Source organism: Camellia sinensis, chromosome 13 (assembly GCF_055761805.1).
Source record: "Camellia sinensis isolate YWXY chromosome 13, ASM5576180v1, whole genome shotgun sequence".
In the NCBI taxonomy this organism is placed as follows: Eukaryota; Viridiplantae; Streptophyta; class Magnoliopsida; order Ericales; family Theaceae; genus Camellia; species Camellia sinensis.
Window position 1 is genome coordinate 63,535,494 of NC_138973.1, and position 21,453 is coordinate 63,556,946.

At 35.0% G+C, this 21,453-nt stretch overlaps 2 protein-coding genes across 4 annotated transcripts; both read left to right on the forward strand.

The window, feature by feature from the left end:
* The first annotated feature begins 499 nt into the window (after window positions 1-499).
* LOC114313936 (uncharacterized) lies at window positions 500-20,695 on the forward strand. Of its 3 annotated transcripts, none has more exons than XM_082902357.1 (9): window positions 501-818; window positions 930-1,034; window positions 12,513-12,616; window positions 13,182-13,423; window positions 13,527-14,095; window positions 14,195-14,287; window positions 15,556-15,657; window positions 15,762-16,207; window positions 20,387-20,695. In XM_082902357.1, the coding sequence occupies exons 1-6, from the start codon at window positions 717-719 to the stop codon at window positions 14,237-14,239; spliced, it is 1,167 nt and encodes a 388-aa protein (XP_082758483.1). In that variant the 5' UTR covers window positions 501-716; the 3' UTR covers window positions 14,240-14,287; window positions 15,556-15,657; window positions 15,762-16,207; window positions 20,387-20,695. The 3 variants fall into 3 exon arrangements, with proteins under 3 accessions (XP_082758484.1, XP_082758483.1, XP_082758485.1); XM_082902359.1 differs by having other exon boundaries at window positions 513-746; window positions 20,387-20,690; XM_082902358.1 differs by lacking the exons at window positions 15,556-15,657; window positions 15,762-16,207; window positions 20,387-20,695 and having other exon boundaries at window positions 500-818; window positions 14,195-14,289.
* LOC145806179 (uncharacterized) lies at window positions 4,009-10,355 on the forward strand. The gene is made up of 3 exons (XM_082902360.1): window positions 4,009-4,056; window positions 8,655-8,745; window positions 8,834-10,355. The coding sequence occupies exon 3, from the start codon at window positions 8,834-8,836 to the stop codon at window positions 9,485-9,487; it is 654 nt and encodes a 217-aa protein (XP_082758486.1). The 5' UTR covers window positions 4,009-4,056; window positions 8,655-8,745; the 3' UTR covers window positions 9,488-10,355.
* Window positions 20,696-21,453: the final 758 nt, after the last annotated feature.

The window sequence follows — 21,453 nt, forward strand, 5'->3', positions numbered from 1 at the left end:
CCAAAAATGATTAAACAAAATAGTTATTTTATTTTTATTTTTATGAAAAGGCTGTCAAATCTTAACAACGTTGTTCATAAACATTGTTAACAATGACATTTTATCCACTTGAAATTTGACTTTCTCTTTTTTTCAAATGAGAAAAATAAAATTGAAAGAAACTTCTTTTTTAAAAATAAAAATAAAAATGAAAATGAAACATGCTTATTAATTAAATAAAAATAAATTCCCATTAGTAGTAGGTATATGAATAAAACAATCAGATTTATTGAATTAAGTGGTAAAAGCCAGTTGGCTTTATTAGGCTATCATCTTCTAAATTAATTTAAGGTTTACTTTAATATAATAAACTAGTTACAACTGCATAATAAATTAATTAAATCCACTTGACACATGATTTCTTCACCTGTCTTTATCTATGACAAAATATACATATTGCATGTTCTAAAATTCTAAATCAAATTGATTAGTGCCTAGTTAGTCATGCAGGAGTCCAAAAAAAAAATTAAGTATATTTTACAATATCTATATAATAAGACAGAACGGTTTTTGAAAATATGTTAGAGACAATTGTCCTACTAAGACATTTCAATGACTATGATTCATTTGTCTATTTAAATAGATGGCTGAGATGACCCCCTTAAATATATATCAATCCCCTTCCAACACCACTGTTACATAGCTGTTCCGTTTGGGAAGTTCAACCTAATGAAGTAATGATGGTTGGGGATAACCTTAAAGATGATGTGAGTTCTGCTCTATTTCTCTCTCCATCATTTGCACCATATTTGTTAAGAACATTTCTGATTCATTTTGAGGTGCTGTTTTTGTATATATATATATTTTTAATTTCACATTCTTTTATCAAATTTGTTTGAATCAAAACATGCTTTTGTGTAAATTAAAGCTCCTTTACTTGGTCTTTGCAGGTTGCTTGTGGGAAACGAGTGGGAGCATTTACATGCTTGCTTGACAAAACAGGGAGGTATGATTCTCCCGAATACACAGATGTGGAATTTAAGCCAGATTACAAGGTGTCTTATCTTGCCCATGTTCATTCACTACTGGAAGCAAATTTTGACCTGACACCATGATCCACAATTTCCTTGACAATAAAAATTTGCATTGTTAAATTGAGTAGCATTGAGATTCTCAGACCATTTATTAGTTGGTGGATACACCTATTTTTGATCTTGTGAAGAATTCATAGGAAAAGCTTTGTGAAGTACGGAGACAGGAAAATACCAAGGAAATATTGTGTATTTGAAAGACAGAGATCTGTCTTTAGTTTAGCATCTTATGGTAGTGTTGATATGCTGCAGAGTCATCCAATATATAGGTTTCCTTGCCAAAGTACTCTTGGATAGATTTCCTGCACATCTTTGTTTGTTGTTATCATTGTATTATGAGGCTAGCTGTTAATGCTTTGTTTGTGGGATGTAAGATTGTTGTTGTATATCTATATGTAATACTTTTGACCCATTTTATAATGCGATTTCTTTCTCCCTTTGGTGCAATGCAATGCATATTTTAAAATTACAATGAAGTTTATATGTTTATTTTTGACTAAATGATGAAATAATGTGGCTACGATTATTTTGATTCTTTTTATGTTTGATTTATGATTTATACGTAGGGATTTACAAAATGAACAATTTAGATCACTTGAGTGAGACTTGAGGTGAGGCTTATAGCAAGACTGCATGTCTGATCCACTTTTATAGACTAGAGGCAATCCTGATGATAATTGACCTTAATTTTGATGATGACAGTTTGAATTAAAGAAGATAATAAGTCAATTTTCTTTAATCTCAAATATTCTTATATTTCAAGTCACTCCGTCCGTTGCACCACCACAGAACTTAGGCACAATGCAGTGTCTTGATTACATAAAATATTCAAAATCTGTAAAATTAGTGTCTCCCTTTATCGCTAGAAAGAGTTCACGCAGCATTTCATAAATCCTCTCAGAACAAGGGTGGATTTTATCAGCAACATAACAGCTGTGAGTTTCGCTATTAATATATCTCTGCAAATGTGTGTGTATATGTATGAGGAATTTGGGGATCCTAGAGAAGAGAAATAAGAAGAAAAATGAAAATCATGCGTCTCTGGAAATGTGTATATATATATATATGTATTTATCAGTCGATCTATGTATTGGAGAGAAGTGAATTATAGAGTTGGGAAGAGAAAAGCAGACAAGATCTTGATCACAGTTGACCGTTTCAAATGAGATAAAAAAATTACTAACAAATGAATGAAAACATTTTTGGAATAACAACTCATATGAGAAAAATAAATATTAAAGAGCTGTTTGAGATTTGCTTATTTAGTGTATTTTTTAATTTTTTTTATAAAAAAATGTGTAGAAAAATAGAAAAGGGATGAGACATAAATAATTATACTCATCAAATAAGTGGAATTATTTAGATTATTCCTGAACAGGAGGGTTTTTGAATCTTCAATATATTATTTAGTATACTAAGACATTTGAACAGTTCAGATCTGTTCAAATTACAAAACGGCTGTGATGTATGCTATGTGTACGTTTTTCATTTTCCCATTTTTTTTTTCTTACTTTTTCTTTTTCTCTTTCTCACCCACCTTTCCCATCCCATGATTCCACATTCTTCATTTTCTTTTTTTTATTTTATTTCCCCCTTTCCTTTTTTTCCTCCCTGTTTATTTATTTATTCACTTATTTTAATTTACATCGTGCCTTCAGGCACGGGCATACACTAGTAAGAATATAAGAGAATATAAGAAAATTTTTAAAATATAAGAATATAAGCAAACATAAGAATATAAAATATAAGAATATAATATTTTAAAATATATCTGTCATAAAATTTTAAAATATAAGAATATAAGAAAATATAAAATATAAGAATATAATATTTTAAAATATATTATTATATTTTTCAGTAAAAAAAATATTAGGACAAATATGTAAGATAATTTAATATTTTTAATTTTTAATTTTATTACTTATATTTTTATTTAAATATAATTTTAATATATTTGTTATGTCACGGTTCGATTTGCTCACCGGTCCGATTTTTAAGACATTGGTTTGAATCTGTATAGAAACTTTGTAACATTTACTTCTATTTTCTTTTAAGATAATAAATTAATATTTTAAATTTTATTTTTGTATCACATGAACCATTGGGCAACATCTAAAAAAACACCTATTTTAAGATAATTCATTTTTTCGAACCGAATCTAAGAAATATATATGTTTTAAAAATTCCAAATAAGCAACAAATATTTACTATTTTTTTGTTAATTTCTATCTTTATTGAATTATTTTTGAAATTTTAGAAAAAAAATTATGATTTTTCGATTCGTTTTGTCGAATGAAAACGAAAAATAAAAAAAATGTCACGTTTTTACCTTTGGCGACCAAAATTTTGGTAGTCAAAAGTTTGTTTTTGGAAATAATTAGTTTCGGCGACTAATTGGATTTTGGTGGCCAAATAATGCAGTTTCACCGACTATGTTTTCGGTAGCCAAACGTGCCACGAAATTGTGGAGGGAATATTACTTTTTCATAATATATATTAGCGACGAAAATAATTTTTGGTCGGTAATAAATATTTTTTTTCTTCTATTTTCATTGCAAAAGTATCCCAGTTCCCTCCCTTTCGCACTCCCGCCTCTATCACTGCTCTGTCTCCATCGCAAGAGTTGCTGTATCATCCCCCAAACTCCCTCCCAAGTATCTCCCTCTCTCTCTCTGTATCTCCCTCTCCATTTCTTAAACATCTCACAAGGCCTCTCGGTTTCCCTCTTTCTCTCTCTCTCTCTCTCTCTCTCTCTCTCTCTGTTTACACACACATACATGCATATATATATATATATATATACACACACGCACACACACACACACACACACACACACGAATCATATATTCACAACCTTGATTCCATATATACTCGATTATATACACAAATCATATGTACACTCACACCTCTGCCCTCTTCTCTACAGGAATAGTCTCCATCGCCTGAACTCCCCCGAACTGGATCATCCCCCGAACTCTCTCCCAGGTATGTTTGAATTTCACATCTGTCTCTCCCTCTCTCTGTATCTCCCTCTCGATTTCCCTCTGTTTCTATATGTCTCTGTTTACACACACACACATACATACATGTATGTATATATATATATGTGTCAAAACACACAGAATATGAAGTACGAAATGCCCTCAATTAGGGCATTGTTATTGAAATGTGATTCAAATTAAAAATTAGGGCAATGCTTGGGGTGAATCAAGCCATTTGCTACATAAACTAGGGCAAAGTCTTGTAGTAGTAGTACATATAAAAGAGGAATTTTTATGGTTTTGAGTAAATATACTAGCTGCTCGTTGAGGTACTTAATACATACCTACTGTTCTTCTTCATAGTTGCATTTCCAATGTATGAAATTGATGTAATATGTGGAGGTTGAGAATCTTGAGATATGAATGATTTTAAAATCAACAAATGAATAAGTATTCACACTTGAGGTATGATATTTTGTGTCTTGGAAAAGAGATGTAGTGATCATAGTTTTGGTAAAACAAGGGCAGGGATTAGATTGTCCTTGTAGATTCTTCGGCTGATGTTGTGTTCTTGAATGAACGTATAGTAGTAGCTTGGTACCCATGGATCATGACTTTTGATCTGTTGGCCTAGCTGTGTATGCTTTTTTTTTTTTTTTTTAAACATTTGGTGTCACTGTGCATTTTAAGTTGAAATATGCTTGTAGAATATAATAATATTGTAAGTGAACATTCAGGGAATTGACTAACCAAAATAATTTCTTGAGATTAAATGGATTTTATTTTCTATGTACTTGCGATCAGCTAATTCATCCTTTGTCCTTGACCTTAGTTTTTTGTTTTTGGGTTTTAAATCATGGGTTGCATTTCTTAGTTTTCCCTCTGGTGCCTTTGAGACTGGGTGCAATTATTGATCTTTTTGCTTATGAGAAATATATCTTCGTTGACGTTCTCTAAAGTCTTTCTGAGATGCATTCATATTTTAATAATCATCTCTTGTATTTCCAATTGCCGCATCTCTTTCGCAATGCTATGGAATTTTTTCCATAAAAAATCATTATGTTCTTGCTGATCAGAATATTTAATTCAGTTTTCTGGAAATTTATTTTTGGTAATCTGAATGGGGTGATTTAAATCAGGTTCTGAATGGTTTCTATGCAAGAAATTGCCGACTAACATGTGAAGTCATAGATCTTTGAACACTTCTCACACTTCCATTTCTTTTCCCCATGTTTTCTGGCAAAAGTGTTTCTTGATTCCATTAAGATCACCAAGAGCCCTTGAAGGATTGTGGTGCACACAACTAGGCTTAGGGCACACATAGTGCTTTATGTTATCTTCGCTTTTTCTTTGCTTCAGCGTCCATGGAAGGTTGTGTCCTCTCCTGTGAAGCTGCAAGTTTTGATCTCTCTAAAACCCCACCTTGTGTTTTTTTTATTTCATTTTTAAAATTTTTAGAAATGGTCATTGGATGTGCAACGATTGATTTCAGCCGTTGCAACAATGCATAGCTCATGTGTTTGCATCGATGTTGTAAATTTTGCTTTTACTGCCTCAACCTCACGAGTACCCACGAGCCACTGTTTTTTTTAATAAATAACATGTCATGCACACACACTGTGAAGAGCATGAAAATGATGAAGATGGATTAATGGCTTAACTTCCATAATTATGCATTGTTTTAGAACAAATCGTGTCACAAAGTCCCACCCTAAAAGAGATTTATGTGACAAGCCAAACAGTGAATGAAAAACAACATAATCTATCTCAACTTGAAATGCGTGTTCTCATTTGTTCCTTGGTTAATCTTTGTGTGAGTTGTTGGTGACAAAATGGACAAGAGTTGGATGACGATAAATAATAGGCTGACAAGTAAAGAGTATCAACAAGGGGTGAAGTCATTCCTTGATTTTGCTATGGCAAATTTAGGCGTAGAGGATGACATTAGGTGTCCGTGTGTCGATTGCATTAATGGCACAAAATATATCAAACAAGTTGTGTGGATGCACTTGATCCGAAGAGGAATGCCATCTTCGTATTTAACTTGGGTGCATCATGGGGAACATGTTCCCGTGTCTCGTCCTAGTGCATCAAATGACCAATGTGGAGGTAGTGGCGAATGTATGACAGATATCGATGATCCGCCCATGGATGAGTTGCCTATTATGTTGGAAGAAATTTACGTGAGTGGTCTTATGGATGGTCTTATGGATGATCATACCGACGAGGAACCTAATGATTTGGAGAGGGAGGATTTGCATAAGTTCACTAGGTTATTCGAAGATGCACAACGCAAAGTTTACCCAACATGTGAAAAGTTTTCTGTGCTATCATTCGTCATTAAGATGCTTCATCTGAAGGTGTACAACAAATGGAGCAACAAGTCATTCGATATGGTTATGCAGGTATTCAAGGACATTCTACCAGAATGTGATCAAACAGTTCCATGGACACTCTATGATGCTAAGAAGTTCTTATGTGACTTAGGTTTAGGATATGAAACAATTCATTCGTGCAAAAATGATTGTGCACTATTTTGGAAGGAGAGTGGTAATTTGGAGAAATGCCCTACATGTGACACATGTAGATACAAGTTGAACGATGATGGTGGTAAAAAGATTCCACACAAGGTATTACGGTACTTTCCATTGACACCGAGGTTGAAAAGACTGTATATGTCCAAAAAAACAGCCGCAGATATGAGATGGCATAATGAGAAGCGTGTGAATGATGACATATTAAGGCACCCGGCCGATGGTGAAGCATGGAAGGACTTTGATAAGCAACATCCGACATTTTCTGATGACTCTCAAAATGTAAGGCTAGGGCTGGTAACAGATGGTTTCAATCCATTTGGGAATATGAGCACATCATATAGCATATGGCCCGTAATCTTAATGCCTTACAATCTCCCACCGTGGAAGTGCATGAAAGAGCCATATTGCATCATGTCATTGCTTATTCCCGGACGTTCGGCACCTGGAAGAAACATTGATATTTACTTGCAACCATTAATAGAAGAATTGAAGAATTTGTGGGAGCATGGTGTGCAAACATATGATGCATCGAATGGGCAAATTTTTAGAATGCATGCGGCGGTAATGTGGACCATAAATGACTTCCCTGCGTACGGTAACATGTCAGGGTGGAGTACAAAGGGTTACTTGGCTTGCCCTAATTGTAACAATAATCCATCGTCCCAGGGATTACGAAGTAAAATAAGGTATATGGGTGCTCGTCGCCACTTGCCTGAGAACCACACCTGGCGAACAAGTAAGCTCTTCAATGGTCATACGGAGCATAGGTCCAAACCTTTGGACTTATCGGGGGACCAAATACTAGAGCAAATTGATTCTGGGACTTACAAGCCGTATGGAAAGCACCCACAAAATCGAAAACGACAAAGGAATGAACATCAAAATTTGAATTGGAGCAAGAGAAGCATTATGTTTGACTTGCCCTATTGGAAAACATTGAAGCTTTGACATAATCTTGATGTCATGCATATTGAGAAGAACATATGTGACAATGTTGTTGGGATACTTTTGAGCGTAGATGGAAAGAACAAGGACACGGACAAAGCACGCTTAGATTTGCAGGACATGAAAATACGTAACGAGTTACACTTGAAGAGGCGTTCTAATGGGTCCTTTGAGAAGCCTCCCGCATTGTACACATTATCGGTGAAAGAGAGAGAAGGCTTTTGTGATTTCTTGAAATCAATGAAGTACCCTGATGGCTATGCAGCAAATATCTCCAATTGCGTGACCGCTCAAGCTGGAAAATTATCTGGCCTCAAAAGTCATGACAGTCATGTCCTTATACAACGACTTCTTTCAATTGGGATGCATGGCTACCTTAATAAGGAAATCGGAACGACACTTTTTGAGTTGGGAAATCTCTTCAAACAATTGTGTTCAAAGACATTGAGGTGTTCAAATTTGCATAAATTGGATGAACAAATCGTACTCATACTTTGTAAGCTTGAGATGATTTTCCCTCCGGCTTTTTTCGATGTCATGGTCCACTTGGCAATTCACTTGCCTCGAGAGGCTATGCTTGGAGGCCCAGTGCAATATCGATGGATGTACCCAATTGAGAGGTATTAACTTAGCCATCGTATTACTGTCAAATTTTAGTTAACGCTTTACTGCTGATATAAATATTGCAGTATAACATTGCCATCGGCTTGCAAAATTAGGTTGCTTGGCCGTCTAAAAGGGTTTGTGACCAACAAAGCTCATCCTGAAAGTTCTGTTGCCGAGGCTTACATTTCCAAAGAATGTACAACATTTTGTTCAATGTATTTGGATGGAGTTGAAACATTGTTTAACCGCCCAGAAAGGAATTATGACATGGGTGACCGTGGCCCAGGGTTGGCGGTATTCACTTAAACTGTACGTCCCTTTGGTCTAATGACAAGGGCGTCCGATGTGTCCGTAGTTGAACGCGAGTTGGCTCATTGGTTTGTCCTACACAATAGCACAAAAGTGGATAAACACGTAGAGTATGAATCCTTCAAATGTATTTAAAGTGTTTTTGTTGTAAATTGATTAGTCTTTATCTTAGTAAATATTTTTGAATCGCATTTCTTATAACTAGGGAGCACAAGAACTTGTTACACCAAAGAGCCGGTGCGTTCGACATCGAAAACAAACATCGGAAAGAATTTCCTAAATGGTTCAAAGATCATGTAAGTTAGTATTCTCATATCCTATCATAGATCGTACATTATGTAAATGTCACGCATGCTAGTAACATGACACATGTTCTTCATGTAGATGAATGAATTGCTGAGCCAAGTTTCCCCTGAAGCAACTGATAATATGTGGTCATTAGCCAATGGTCCTAGTGGCTTAGTGAACACATATTCAGGATGTATTTGTAATGGTGTCCGTTATCATACTATCGACCGTGACAACCATCGGAAAAGTCAGAATTGTAGATTAGTCGTGGAAGGGGAGCATCAAGGCCAATTGATACACTTCTATGGACACTTGTGCAGAGTGTGGGAACTGAACTATTTGTTCAGACGTCGGATTGTATTGTTCCAATGTGAATGGTTTAACACCGGTAGTAGTAAAACTATGCATGTAGAACCACATTTTACAACAGTTGATGTAACAAGTCGATGGTACAAAGGTGACTCATTCGTATTACCAAGTCAGGTTGAACAAGTATTCTATGTTAATGACACCAAATTAGGTACCAATTGGAGAGTCGTAGAAAAGTTCCAACATCGAGGAATTTGGGATGTGCCAGAGATGGATGTCGTACAACCTGATGATGTGTTCCAACAAGAAGAAACCACCGAGGTGGTACCTACTATGGCTATTGATGATGATGTGGTTTTGCGTCGACATGACATTGAATCTGAAATTATTCCAATGGAAGTGTTGCAATCTGTCAGAGGTGTGATAATGAAGATGGATTAATGAGGGAGGGTGACGACACAGACGAAGAATATGACCTACAAAGTGATTTTGATACAGATGTTGATGTAGAATCTTGATGTATATCATGCTTTAGTGCATGTCATAATTAGAGCAATGTAAATGTTCAACTGGTGCACAAATGCAAAGGAAACTCATTATAATGAAGGGGGATCTATCTTTGTAAATGTCAATATCTTGTGATATAAACCACTATCATGAATGAGTTATTTTTTTTTTATTTTGGAACAATTGGTGCTTGTCAAACTTCTATTATTATGAAAATTCTATAGTTATAATAAGAAAATCTGGAAATCTGAAAATTCTGAAAATCTGAAATCTGGAAATGTGAAATATGGAAATCTGAAAATCTGGAAATTCTTAAAATTCTATGACAAATTCTAAGTTTTGACATTTTCCACATTTTCTAGATTTGCAGATTTGGACAAATTCTATGACAGATTTTACATTCTATGAAAATCAGATTTCCAAAATTCAATAGGTCTGCAAATTCTGGAAATCTAGAAATCTGAAATCTGGAAATCAGGAAAATGTGGAAATCTGAAAATTCTATGACAAATTCTATAGTTATAATAAGAAAATCTGGTGCTCGTCAAATAATTTGGTTTTTGTCCAAACCTGAAAATCACCTGGGTCTGTATCTGCAAATCTGAAAATTTGGAAATCACTCTGAAATCTAGAAATCTGAAAAATGTGGAAATCTGCAAAATTCTGAAAATTCTATGACATTCAGTTATGTTTTTGGTTTTTGTTTTTGTTCAATGTGCTGGGTCTGAAAAATGTGAAGGTTTGTTCTGTTTTGAATTTGGAGCTGTGTGGTGGTCTTTAGCAAGTTTTGTTTCTGGTGTTGAGCCAGGAGTTGAGTTTGGCTGTGGTGCAACCCTCCATATGGTGTGATGATTGTATATCAATAGTATGTGGGTCTCAGAAGGTGCAAGCCTCGGACATTACCTGTGGGCCAGGGCATGGAATCAGTTTTGGAAGCTTAGGTTCTGGGAAATCAGTAGGTCATGTATCAGATGTGGTGGTGAATGGAGTCCGGATCAAGACCTGGCAGTCCATTCTTGTGGTTCTGCTGTTGGATGTTAAGCTTCTTGGCTGCTATGCTGCTGGGTTGTTTTGTGCTTGATTTAGATTCTTCTGCTGGTATGCTGGTGCTAGAGTTAGCTTGCCCCTCTATTGTTTGCTTTGCATAGTTTGCTGGTTTACTATGCTGCTGGTCTGAGGCCTGCTCTCAGTATTGGATTGGTTTTGTTCAGTATTGGATTGGTTTTGTTCAGTTCTGTATTTCTGATATAGCGATAACCAAGGTTTCTTTATGGCAGTTGAAGTTTTATGGTTTTATGGCCATCAATCACATAATGGGGCCAAGTCATGTACCTACTAAATGTTTTACTGATATGTGTTGAGTATGATGCATGATATAAAGCTGGTTCTAGAAAAACAAAAGGAAATGCTTTATTCAGTTTTTCTCTGTCATTCCTGAGATCAGATGGAGTATGAGTAACTATGGCAATTTTCAGTGGCTCTGATAAATTATGCTGCTGAGAGAACACAGCAAAATTCATATCCTCTATAATTTTAAAATATTGCATTTTTTAATTTGATCAAAATCTCAAGAGCTGTGATGTAGCAAACTTGATATTGTTAAAATGAATGAGCACTTTGCTATGTCAAAAAACCTTGAGAAAACAATCTTGCATGATTACCAAGTGTGGAATTATGTTACATATCCTGATTCATTTTAGAATGAAAACGAAAGGTGTTTTCATATTCATCACTAGATTAGCTATGTGCTTCCATTGCCTATTAAAATGATTATTTATTTCTAATTTTTGTAGGTATTCTCATCTGATCCAGCTTACAATACCGGAGACCCGCAACTACTTTATAAAAGCACTTACTAGACCTAACCCAGATAACCGCGGCTGTAGGCAACTGCTCTTAAATTCTCGATTCTAACTAAATGCAATGTACAGAAAGCTCTAGATCTCTCTGTTGTTAAGCTAGTGAAGGATCTAATTGGTTGATTGTAGAGGGACCACCGATCACTGTCTTCTGATGCCAGAGTTCTGTTGTTTGTAAACACTGTAAGTCTCTCCTGTAGCGTCATTGTCCCGGATTACTGCTGGCTATGACTATCAATGATGTTACTTTGATAGATTTAGATGGTTATATTGACTATAAATGTAATCTCCTGTGGGTTCAAAACTGATGTCGTTAGCTGATGGGCCATGGTTATTTTTCATTAGCACCTGTTTTTCAGGGTTTATGGTCTAAAAAAGGTAAGGGATCTTATGTTCCCAAATTCAACTATCTCTGCATACTTGTCCCCGTCTCACACTTTCAGTTGTAAGTACAATATAGTGAATCTCAAGAAAAGATTCTTGAAACACGATCAATTGACTGGCTCAGGATCTTGTTTTTTTTTATCTTTATGTTATTGTCCCAAAATGCTCAAGTCAATGAATCATGTGAGAAATATGTGGTGTAGGAATCTCATGATTCAACGGCTAGGAATAATAGAAATAAAATTCTATTGAGATAGGGAGATAGAGGGAGGAATTTAGGACATCTGATCTTGTGTGGATAATTGAAAGTGCATTGGGACAAAAGAATTTAGTGACAAATTTTAGAATTTTATTTTTTGAATAGAAGCCTTAGGGTCTATAATAAAAAATGAAAAAAAATAAAAGAAATAAAGAAAAAGAAAGAAGTGACCTGTGAAGGATAAATAAAGATGCAAAAGTATTTGCAACAAGTGTGCAAAAGGAATGAGTCGGGTTGCTTAAACTAGCTCGTATGTGCCCAGTTAGAGAGTTTGAGTCATAGATGACCTTGTGATATTCTCCACATCGTCTTATATTCTCCACATCATTGGCATTTTAAAATTTCACTGGGATAGCCCGAATGAGATTTCTTTCTAAAAGTTGATTAGAATGCTCTTGCTCCTTTTTGGCCTCATTTTGCAATTTTCTAACATTAGTTATGGTTTGAATTTGTGCAGGAAGATGCTAAGTTGCTGATTTTATTTTCTTGTTCTTGGTATTGCAACACTGTTAGGGCACAGAGGAAGTGTGAAATCCATCTGTTCTCATCCAACAAACCCTGGTAAGTTGCACTTGTTATTTTCTTGTTCTTGGTATCCTTCTGAGTTTGTTTTTTACTGGTCTGTATGTAGTAGCAGAGGTGAATTTGTTAATTGCAAAGGTCATGACACAGGTGTGTAGTTGTTTATTCTAGTGGATGATTATAAAGATAGCATGCAATGTGGATGGTATTTACGGAAGTGTGTCGTATGTCCATTGCCCTGTGATAGGGAGGTGCAAGGTGGATATGCTATAAATTTTTCTTCAAGTATGACAATATGAGATTGAAATATGCATCAGACTGGGGCTTGCTGCCACTAAATCCCAATAAGTCCAACAATTTGTTTCTTTTGAAAACTACTATAACCTAGAGTGTGCTCCCAATCCATTGTTCATTCATGAGTTTCTTTTGAAAACTACAATTTGTTTCTTTTGCTACCACCTTATTTTCTTTTATTCATCAGTTTATCAGTTTATTTTTCAGTTTATTCATGTGATGTATATTTATCAGGTTATTCATGTGATGTATTTTTATCAGTTTATTCATGTGACACAAATTTAATCCAGAACATAAAACACTGTTCCAGCATCAGGCATCAGGCAGATTGGAAAATGGTTCATGGATTAAAGACTGGTCGGCTTCGAAAAAAGACACTCACGCAGCAAGAAATAGACTCGCCAGCTGCTATTCCTTTAGGATCACCCGTTGCTCCATCTCGTGTTCTCCCCGTCCCATCAAATGTGGGACCATCTCATAATGCCACTAGCCAACCAATGGTTGATTCTGATGAGACACAAGCCCCATCTGAAACGCAGCCGAGTGGCGTAGGTAAGATTAAAGTTGATCAAATGTGTCAATTATCACTTGCCATTGCCATTGTTTTTTTGTACCCAATTTCTAGCCAATTTTCTTGTTGTTATTTTGTTAACAGGGACTTTGAAGCCCCTACCGACACGTGGCAAAGGCATACAAAAAATAATTCGAGCCAAGAAAGGGGAAAAATGTTATGTTCACATCGATCGTGGGTTGAATGCAATGACTGGCAAGTATGCCACTCCAGCAACTAACGAGTTAGGAATTCAAATTAGAACCTTGTGCCCTTTGAAAGATGTGAAGTCACGGCTGGATCTTGATGAGACTACAAAAGCTGCCGTCATCATCCAAGGAGTTTTTGTAACTAATATTACTTGTCCACAAGATGTAATTGTATTATGTATGCTAATAAAAAGACTATTATTTAATGATTACAATTTCAATTTGTTATGCTTGTATGACAAGTTTCAAATTGGAGACGATTTCCACAATGACTTACAAGCACAAGAGATTATGAATAAGAAGGCCTATGGGTTGTACAAAGATTGGAGGTACACCTTGAAGCAAGAGTTCGAATTGTTAGAGGGACTTCCACGTGATGAGATCTATGCTCATCCGCCCGTAGGGGTGAGTTTAGATAATTGGAACCATTTGATCGATGTGGCATGGCAAGATACATCTCACCAAGTAAAATAATAGACTAGATAGAGTACATACATCTATGTGAAAATGTGATATGCCTTAGTATTTACCAAAAAATTGTTTATCTGTTTGTCTTATTTTTAGAAACGGTCAAAAGTTGGCAAGAGTAATAGGAGTCAATTGCCGTAAAATCATACCAATGGGTCTCGCTCATTTCCTATCGCAATGGCTACTATAGTGAGTTTGATGTTTTTTAAAACTTGAATCCTTTGTAATGTTTGGATATGAAAATGTTATGTTGTGATACATACATATATATATATATATATATATATGTTGAACTCTGTTACTAAACATCTACTATTTGCAAAAAAACTGTGTGGAAAGAATCTGTTAATGATACCCTTGCCAAATGTTTGCATTCAAAATCTGTCCAAGGACTATACTTTGTTTTTCATTCGAAATCTGTCTCGCAAAATCTGACTGGGAAAATCTGTTTCAATTCTGTTTGACAAAATCTGTTTGACAAAATCTGTTTGAATAAATATGACATACAATCTGTTTGCAAAAATCTGTTTGAACTAATCTGAAAAAGTCTGTTTGTAAAAATCTGTTTCAATTGTGTTTGGAAAATTCTGTTAGTGATACTCTGATTGGTCTGTTTCAATCCGTTTGTAAAAATTTGTTTCAATTCTGTTTCAACAGATTTTTAGAAAGTCAACACATGTTAGAATACACATAATCTGAAGTGGTTATAAGTGGCTATCTGCGAAAATCTGTTTGCAAAAACCTGTTGGACAGAATCTATTTGACAAAATATGAAAAATGTGTTCGCAAAAATCTGTTGGAACATCTGCATTAAGTCCTCCGCTGCTGTCTTGAATAGTATGGTGTTGAATAGTCTGGTCTGTTCTGCCTGTCTCTGATCTACTAGTGGTTATGCAATGTGCTATAGTTGGGTTGGTGTGCCTTGGCTGGTTGGTCATCTATGAATGTTTTCTGGTGTGCATTGTCTGGTATGCTCTGAACTGGGTTGCTACAGCTGGGTTGTTGTGCCATGGTTGGTTAGTATGGCTGGTAAGACATCTCAGATGTATGGGATTCTGATGGTCATGTATGAATGCTTCCTGAGTTCCACTTCTGCAGACTTCTGTGACATCTTGGTTGATCCAGCAGTGGTCATTTTGCAGTGGTCATTTTGAAAAAATCTACAAAAGATCTGTCTGGAAAATATAATTCTTTTAATGATAATCTTATTGAATTCGAACTCTGTATAAACTACAAATCTGTTTGCAACAAATTTCCAAATCTGTCTCCAAATCTGTCCAGACATTTGTTTACAAAGCTTTTAATGAAAATTTGTCTATACATATCTGTCTGCAAAGAAATATGTCTAAACTACTAATCTGTCTGCAAAAACTCTGTTATCATACAAATCTGTCTGCAAAAATCTGCAACAAATCTGTCTGCAAAAATCATTGATTTATACGTTGATGTGTTAACAGGTAGCAAAAAATGGAGAGTTGGATTTCCCAAAGTTCTATGAGGACAGCCACACTTCAAAGAAAACGAATGATTGGATCCATCCAAAATGTCGTGAGTTGCATGTAAGTATGTGACAAGTATGTATTCAATATTTTCTTGTACTTAGTACCCAGTAATACATATATGTTGCCAAAGTATTTTTCGACTTATTTATTTGCAATGATAGCAAGAGATGGTCAATGTACAAGCGGCTGTCATCGAGTCGGGGACGCCATTGACACAGGAGGAGATTTCAATGTAAGTGCTTGGACAGAAGAAAAGGTACTTGCTTGGATTTGGGAGTGGCCCACAACCCTCTACCATATTCGCATCACGAGCACATGATAAGGACATGGAGGCAATACGAGCTGAGGTGGAGGCACTTCGTGAGGAGCGACAAAAAGATCATGACGAGTTAATGAAAGAGCGAGAGGAGCGCGAGAGATGTTACAATGAACTGTTGAAAGAACGAGAGAAGCGCATTCAATTATCCAATGAGATGTTAAAAGAGCGGGAGGAGGGACAAAAGGCAAGGGAGGAGACAAATGCAAAGGTCGAGCATCTTAATAACGTAGTTGCCAAACTGTCACAACTCTTGGGAATCTAAGTTGGGCATCCGACGTTTGCTTTTTGGTAAGAACAATTTCATTAATGTCACACTTACTTTGTTTAAATATGTTCGCTTTAAGAGTTGAAAATGTCATCATGGGAGTTAGGGTTGAAAATGTCACAAACATAGTCGAAAAAAAGGCGTTCGGGGGCCGAAAATGCAAAACTACCCCCAAACCACTATTTTTTCATAACGGGAAGCTTCCCGGTGATAAATGTGACATGTAGGGACAGACGGTATGTAAGTAGGACACATAAGTTGGGAGTTAGGGTTGATAATGTCATAAACTTAGTCGAAAAAAGGGGTTCGGAGGGCGAAAATGCAAAACTGCCCCCGAGCCACTGTTTTTTCGTAACGGGAAGCTTCGCGGTGATAAATGTGACATGTAGGGACATACGGTACAAAAATAGGACACCTACGTTGTGAGTTAGAGTTGAAAATGTCATAAACTTGTTTCTTAATTGCCAACCCTGTAATCATGCTATAATGCCATCTTATCCAACAACTTAAAACCTTTTTTTTTTTTTTGTGTTAATTGGTTCATTTATCTATTTATATTTGCCATGCTTGGTTTATTTCTTAATTGGATTAAATCATAAATTAAGCACCTGAGATTCACTAGTCTTTATTAATACATATTGAAACAACTTTCCATCATGTAAAAACAAAGATATGGGCTTAGTTGTGGTCTGTGTACACATTGTAATTGTTTTTTTTCTTTTTATGTGATGTTATTCATTGGTAGTAAAAATATTCTATAATTTTAGTTTATATAGACTCTGTATGTCTATGTTTATTCTGTATGTATTTGCTTGAAGTTCAACTATAAGTATTTTCCAACATCAATAATGGGAACATAATAACTAATACTTGTATGCAACTTTACTTTTGGCCTTTTTTGGAGTATTCAAATGAAGAAATGTGGGTGACATTATAGGGATACATATCAGCTAAGGTGTTAATAGAGTATTATTTTATTCTCTGTTTTTTTGTTAATTTGCTGCTGGGTGAGTTTTATATATTGATATATGTTCTACTTCTTAATTTTTTGAATTTCTTTAAGCCAACAAACCCGATTGAAGAAGCCTAATTGTTCTCTTCGGTTGTCCAATGACTACTGTTTTCATGAACTGCCCTTAACTCTTGGCTCTTTATTTTCTGCACTTCTTTAAGCTTCTTAATGTCCTTAATTTCCCACAATAAAAATTGAACAAGACTAGTCAATCTCTCCATTTGTCCTACGACTGCTATGTTGATGAAGAACAACCCCAAACTCATGGCCTTGTGCTACTAAGCTGTAAAGCTTTACCTAGTTTATACACCAAAGCAAATCCTACAGCTTCATGTATTTTCACCAACCAACGTAACAACATAAACTTATTACAATCAGCCTTAAGATGGCCTTTTAACCACTGCCCTGAACCATAGTTACCAAATCTTGTACTAGAGGGTATCTTTGTTTTCATACTACACCTGGTAGAAGGCACAGTTCTTTAGTCGTGTAAAAGTTGTGATTTGTGAAGTTCTAGTCTCAATGATGAGCTCGGTGTGGAATTTGATTCTCTCTTCCTTTCTCCATAGGTTAAAAACTAAAAGTAAATAAAAATAAAAAAACACAGAAAAAGAAACCAAGCCCTATGTAGTTCCCTTCACCCATGCACTGTGGTTTTTCTTGGTGGTTGGGACATGCCTTGAATCAATGCTGCAGGTGGCTTTGAAAGTACTGCTTTAGAGTCAACTACTAACCTTGGGAGTTATTGATGTTATTATTAATAACAAACTAGGTGTTTACTTAATTAGATTGAACTTACTTAGCAGTGTGCTTTATTAATCTTCTCTGATGTATTAATATCTGTTGTTGTGGGGTGAGCATCTGTAGAACATGTATATATATATATATATATTGGTTTTTAACTTAATTGAGGGCGTAATGGTTTCATGTGAATGGTTGCATACAGCTCAGTTATTAGCTGATATTGAAATTGTACTTGATAAAGAAATCTATTAGCTACGGATTTGTGAAGGTGGTTTTTAGCTTGATATCTCAAAATATGGTGACTTCTCGATCGAGAATGAGGATATATATATTCTGACCTGTTTGTTTGATCATGACTTTGATTGCATATGCCATGTTTGGTCTTTGATTTTCTAGGCATTATGATATAACTGGGCCCATATGCCTTTTAACCAGGAAACTTTTGTGTTTAACTTAACCATTTATTGCATAAGAGAAATATTGCTTCTTATGCAATGTGAAAGAGCTTATACTTGCATTATATTCTCATTCAAAGATTTATATATTGACCTGAGCTCTTGGATGAGAACTTATATGAAAATTATTTGGTTTTGCTGGGTTGTTTATTTTGCTTGATAATTTAAATTAGGGAAAGAGCTTATGGTTTATTTTTGTTTTAAAAACTCAATTTTATTTCCCTCTTTCCAGCTGGGAATCTAGGAAATTGAAATATTCAGAAGTTTCAAAAACTCATTTTACTCTTGGTTTCCATTTTGATATCTGGTAAAATGAAAAAGTCAGATGATCAAGAATGCTGCTGTTATTGGTTCTCTTTTCTTTTCTTTTCTTTTTTCATACATTCTCGGTTTTTTTTTCATTCTCCCTTTTGATGGATCCACTACTTTTGAAAATGTGAAAATTGTTTTATTTTACTTATTTTTTCCCCTCCCACTACTGTTCCTTGAAAAGTTTTCAATGTACTTTTTTTCTAAAATTGTTCTTAATGCAATGAATTAAAATTGTTCTGTGCGACTCATTTGAATCAGAAATGCTGACATAATTGAACTTATTGATAAAGAGTCTTGTACGCTTCGTTTTAGTTGATTAAGGTGTGTGGGTGTGTGGATCTCTGAGAACTCTCAGGTATCACTTGTGTGTGTGCACGCATGTTGTTGTTGCCGCCTTATTATTTTGAGGAGCTTTTGTGTGGCGATGCTTTTAGATAATGTTAGGAATACTAAATTTTCTACAAAATAAATGACTAAATATAGCATTTTTCGATGCTTTTTTGACTAGAGTTGTTCCAAACTGCTGACATGTTTGATGATGTTGGGATGTCAAAATACTTAATTTTTTGCTGAAGGTGCTTAAAATTGATCTTAATGCAATGAATCAAAATTTTGTTGTGTGAGTGACTCGTTTGAATTGGAAAATCTGATAAGTGAACTTATTGATGAATAGTCTTGTGTGCTTCCTTCTAGTTGCTCAGGGAGTGTTCATCTTTGAGAACTCCTTGTATGGTTTTTTTTTTTTTGTTATTTTTGTTGTTGTTGTGGTCCAATTACATTGCATTTCTTGGCGTTTTGAAAATTATATGTGACGAAGGATATATCCTTAGAGTTGGGAGTTAGAGTTGAAAATGTCATAAACTTAGTCGAAAAAAGGGGTTCGGGGGGCACCATTTTGCAAGAACTAAATGTGACGAAGGATATATCCTGTTGACCTAATCGTTTGGAAATTCGAACAATGGATTTGTAAAGTTCAGCTAAGGTTTAGGCGCAATTGTGTATTTGATAAGTTTAACTATCACCACTACAAAATGTGCAACAACTGTTGAACAATAGACAGTTCATATATATAACATGGCCTCAAGATTTGGCTGATGGGAGGATAATTACTCAGCAACAAAACAGGGAACTTAGGACTAAAGAAGCCAAGTATTGAAGATACGTATCAAAATTAGATAGTAAGATGGAAGAATAGGTCAGCATAATCTTATATAGCTCTTGTCCCCATAAGTCTATAAAGAACCCAAGGCATTACTCATTCACAAACAGAAGCATATCTACATCTATAAACCCACTAACTGGAAGCTTCATGGAGGTCACAAAAGCATAAGCATAGTGAGTTTTATGGATACCAGACAAACTCTAATGATGGGTTCACTTACATTTTTATAACAAATAATTTTTGGATGAAATGGTAAGTACACCCAAAATTTCTGTAATTTCGTAATACCTACACAATTTACTTTCACATTTAAGTACTAAAATTTACTTAGATAGATTTAGAGATTAAAAGGCTAAAACAAGAACTCATGATGGGTCTATGTTTGGATGTCTTGCATTAGTTAATAGATATTACTCTCCTTGTCTTTTAATGTTTGAAATTATTACGATATATATGTGTCGTCCAGAAATGCCTCTACACGCACCGAACTAATGATTTTTTTCCCCTTTTTTTGCAGATGTTTTTGGACATACAAATGTGGATATGTTTTTGTTGACAAGTACGTGAGGACATTGTTTTTATATCTCTATCCGTATATATAGTGGTTTGTACAAAATATTTTTTTGGTAAAGTAAATATCAGCTAATTTGGTAGAAATTAACATAGCACGTGGTACAAAATAGTTTTGTAGCAGTATAGAATATAATTTTTGTTGTGGTACAGAAGTTATAGGTGTACAATTAATTTGGTTATTCCAGTATTATGTATGGAATTAAATTCTTGACGTGGGATTAGACATGGTTCTTATGAAATTTGTAATATATATATAGAAGTGGACGTTCAATATTAATTTTTTTGATGGTTGGAACTGAAATGTGTGCACGTTGTTGAATGCTTGATAACATATTTACTGTTGATGGATTATATTGTTTATACAGGGTACAGGTTGTATTAATAATAGATTTAGTGATGGATTAATTTGTACAAGTTGTTTATAGAAAATTTTATTTTTTTAAAAAAAAAAAAAAAACACGTTAAAGTATTTGGCTACCAAATATTTTGGTAGCCAAATATGTAATAGTTATTTTCAAATTATTTGGCCACCAAATATTTTGGTCTATAATAGTTATTCTCAAATTATGGTAGCACTTTTAGTGACTAATACATTAGTGGCGGAAACATACATTTTGCCGACTAAACACAAGCTAGTAGCCAAATGTGTACTTTCGGCTTTAGTAGCGAAAAGTGATACCTTTTGCCGACTAAACACAAGTTAGTAACCAAATGTAGTCATTCGGCGACTAATACATTAGTAGCGGAAAATACCTTTTGCCGACTAAAAACAAGTTAGTAGCCAAATGTAGTCATTCGGCGACTAATACATTAGTGGCGGAAAACATACCTTTTGCCGACTAAACACAAGTTAGTAGCCAAACGTAGTCATTCGGCGACTAATACATTAGTGGCGGAAAACATACCTTTTGCCGACTAAACACAAGTTAGTAGCCAAAGGTAGTCACTTTCGGCGACCAAAAAAATTTTAGTCGCCAATACTATCGCCGACAGGGTAAAGGCAACAAGCTT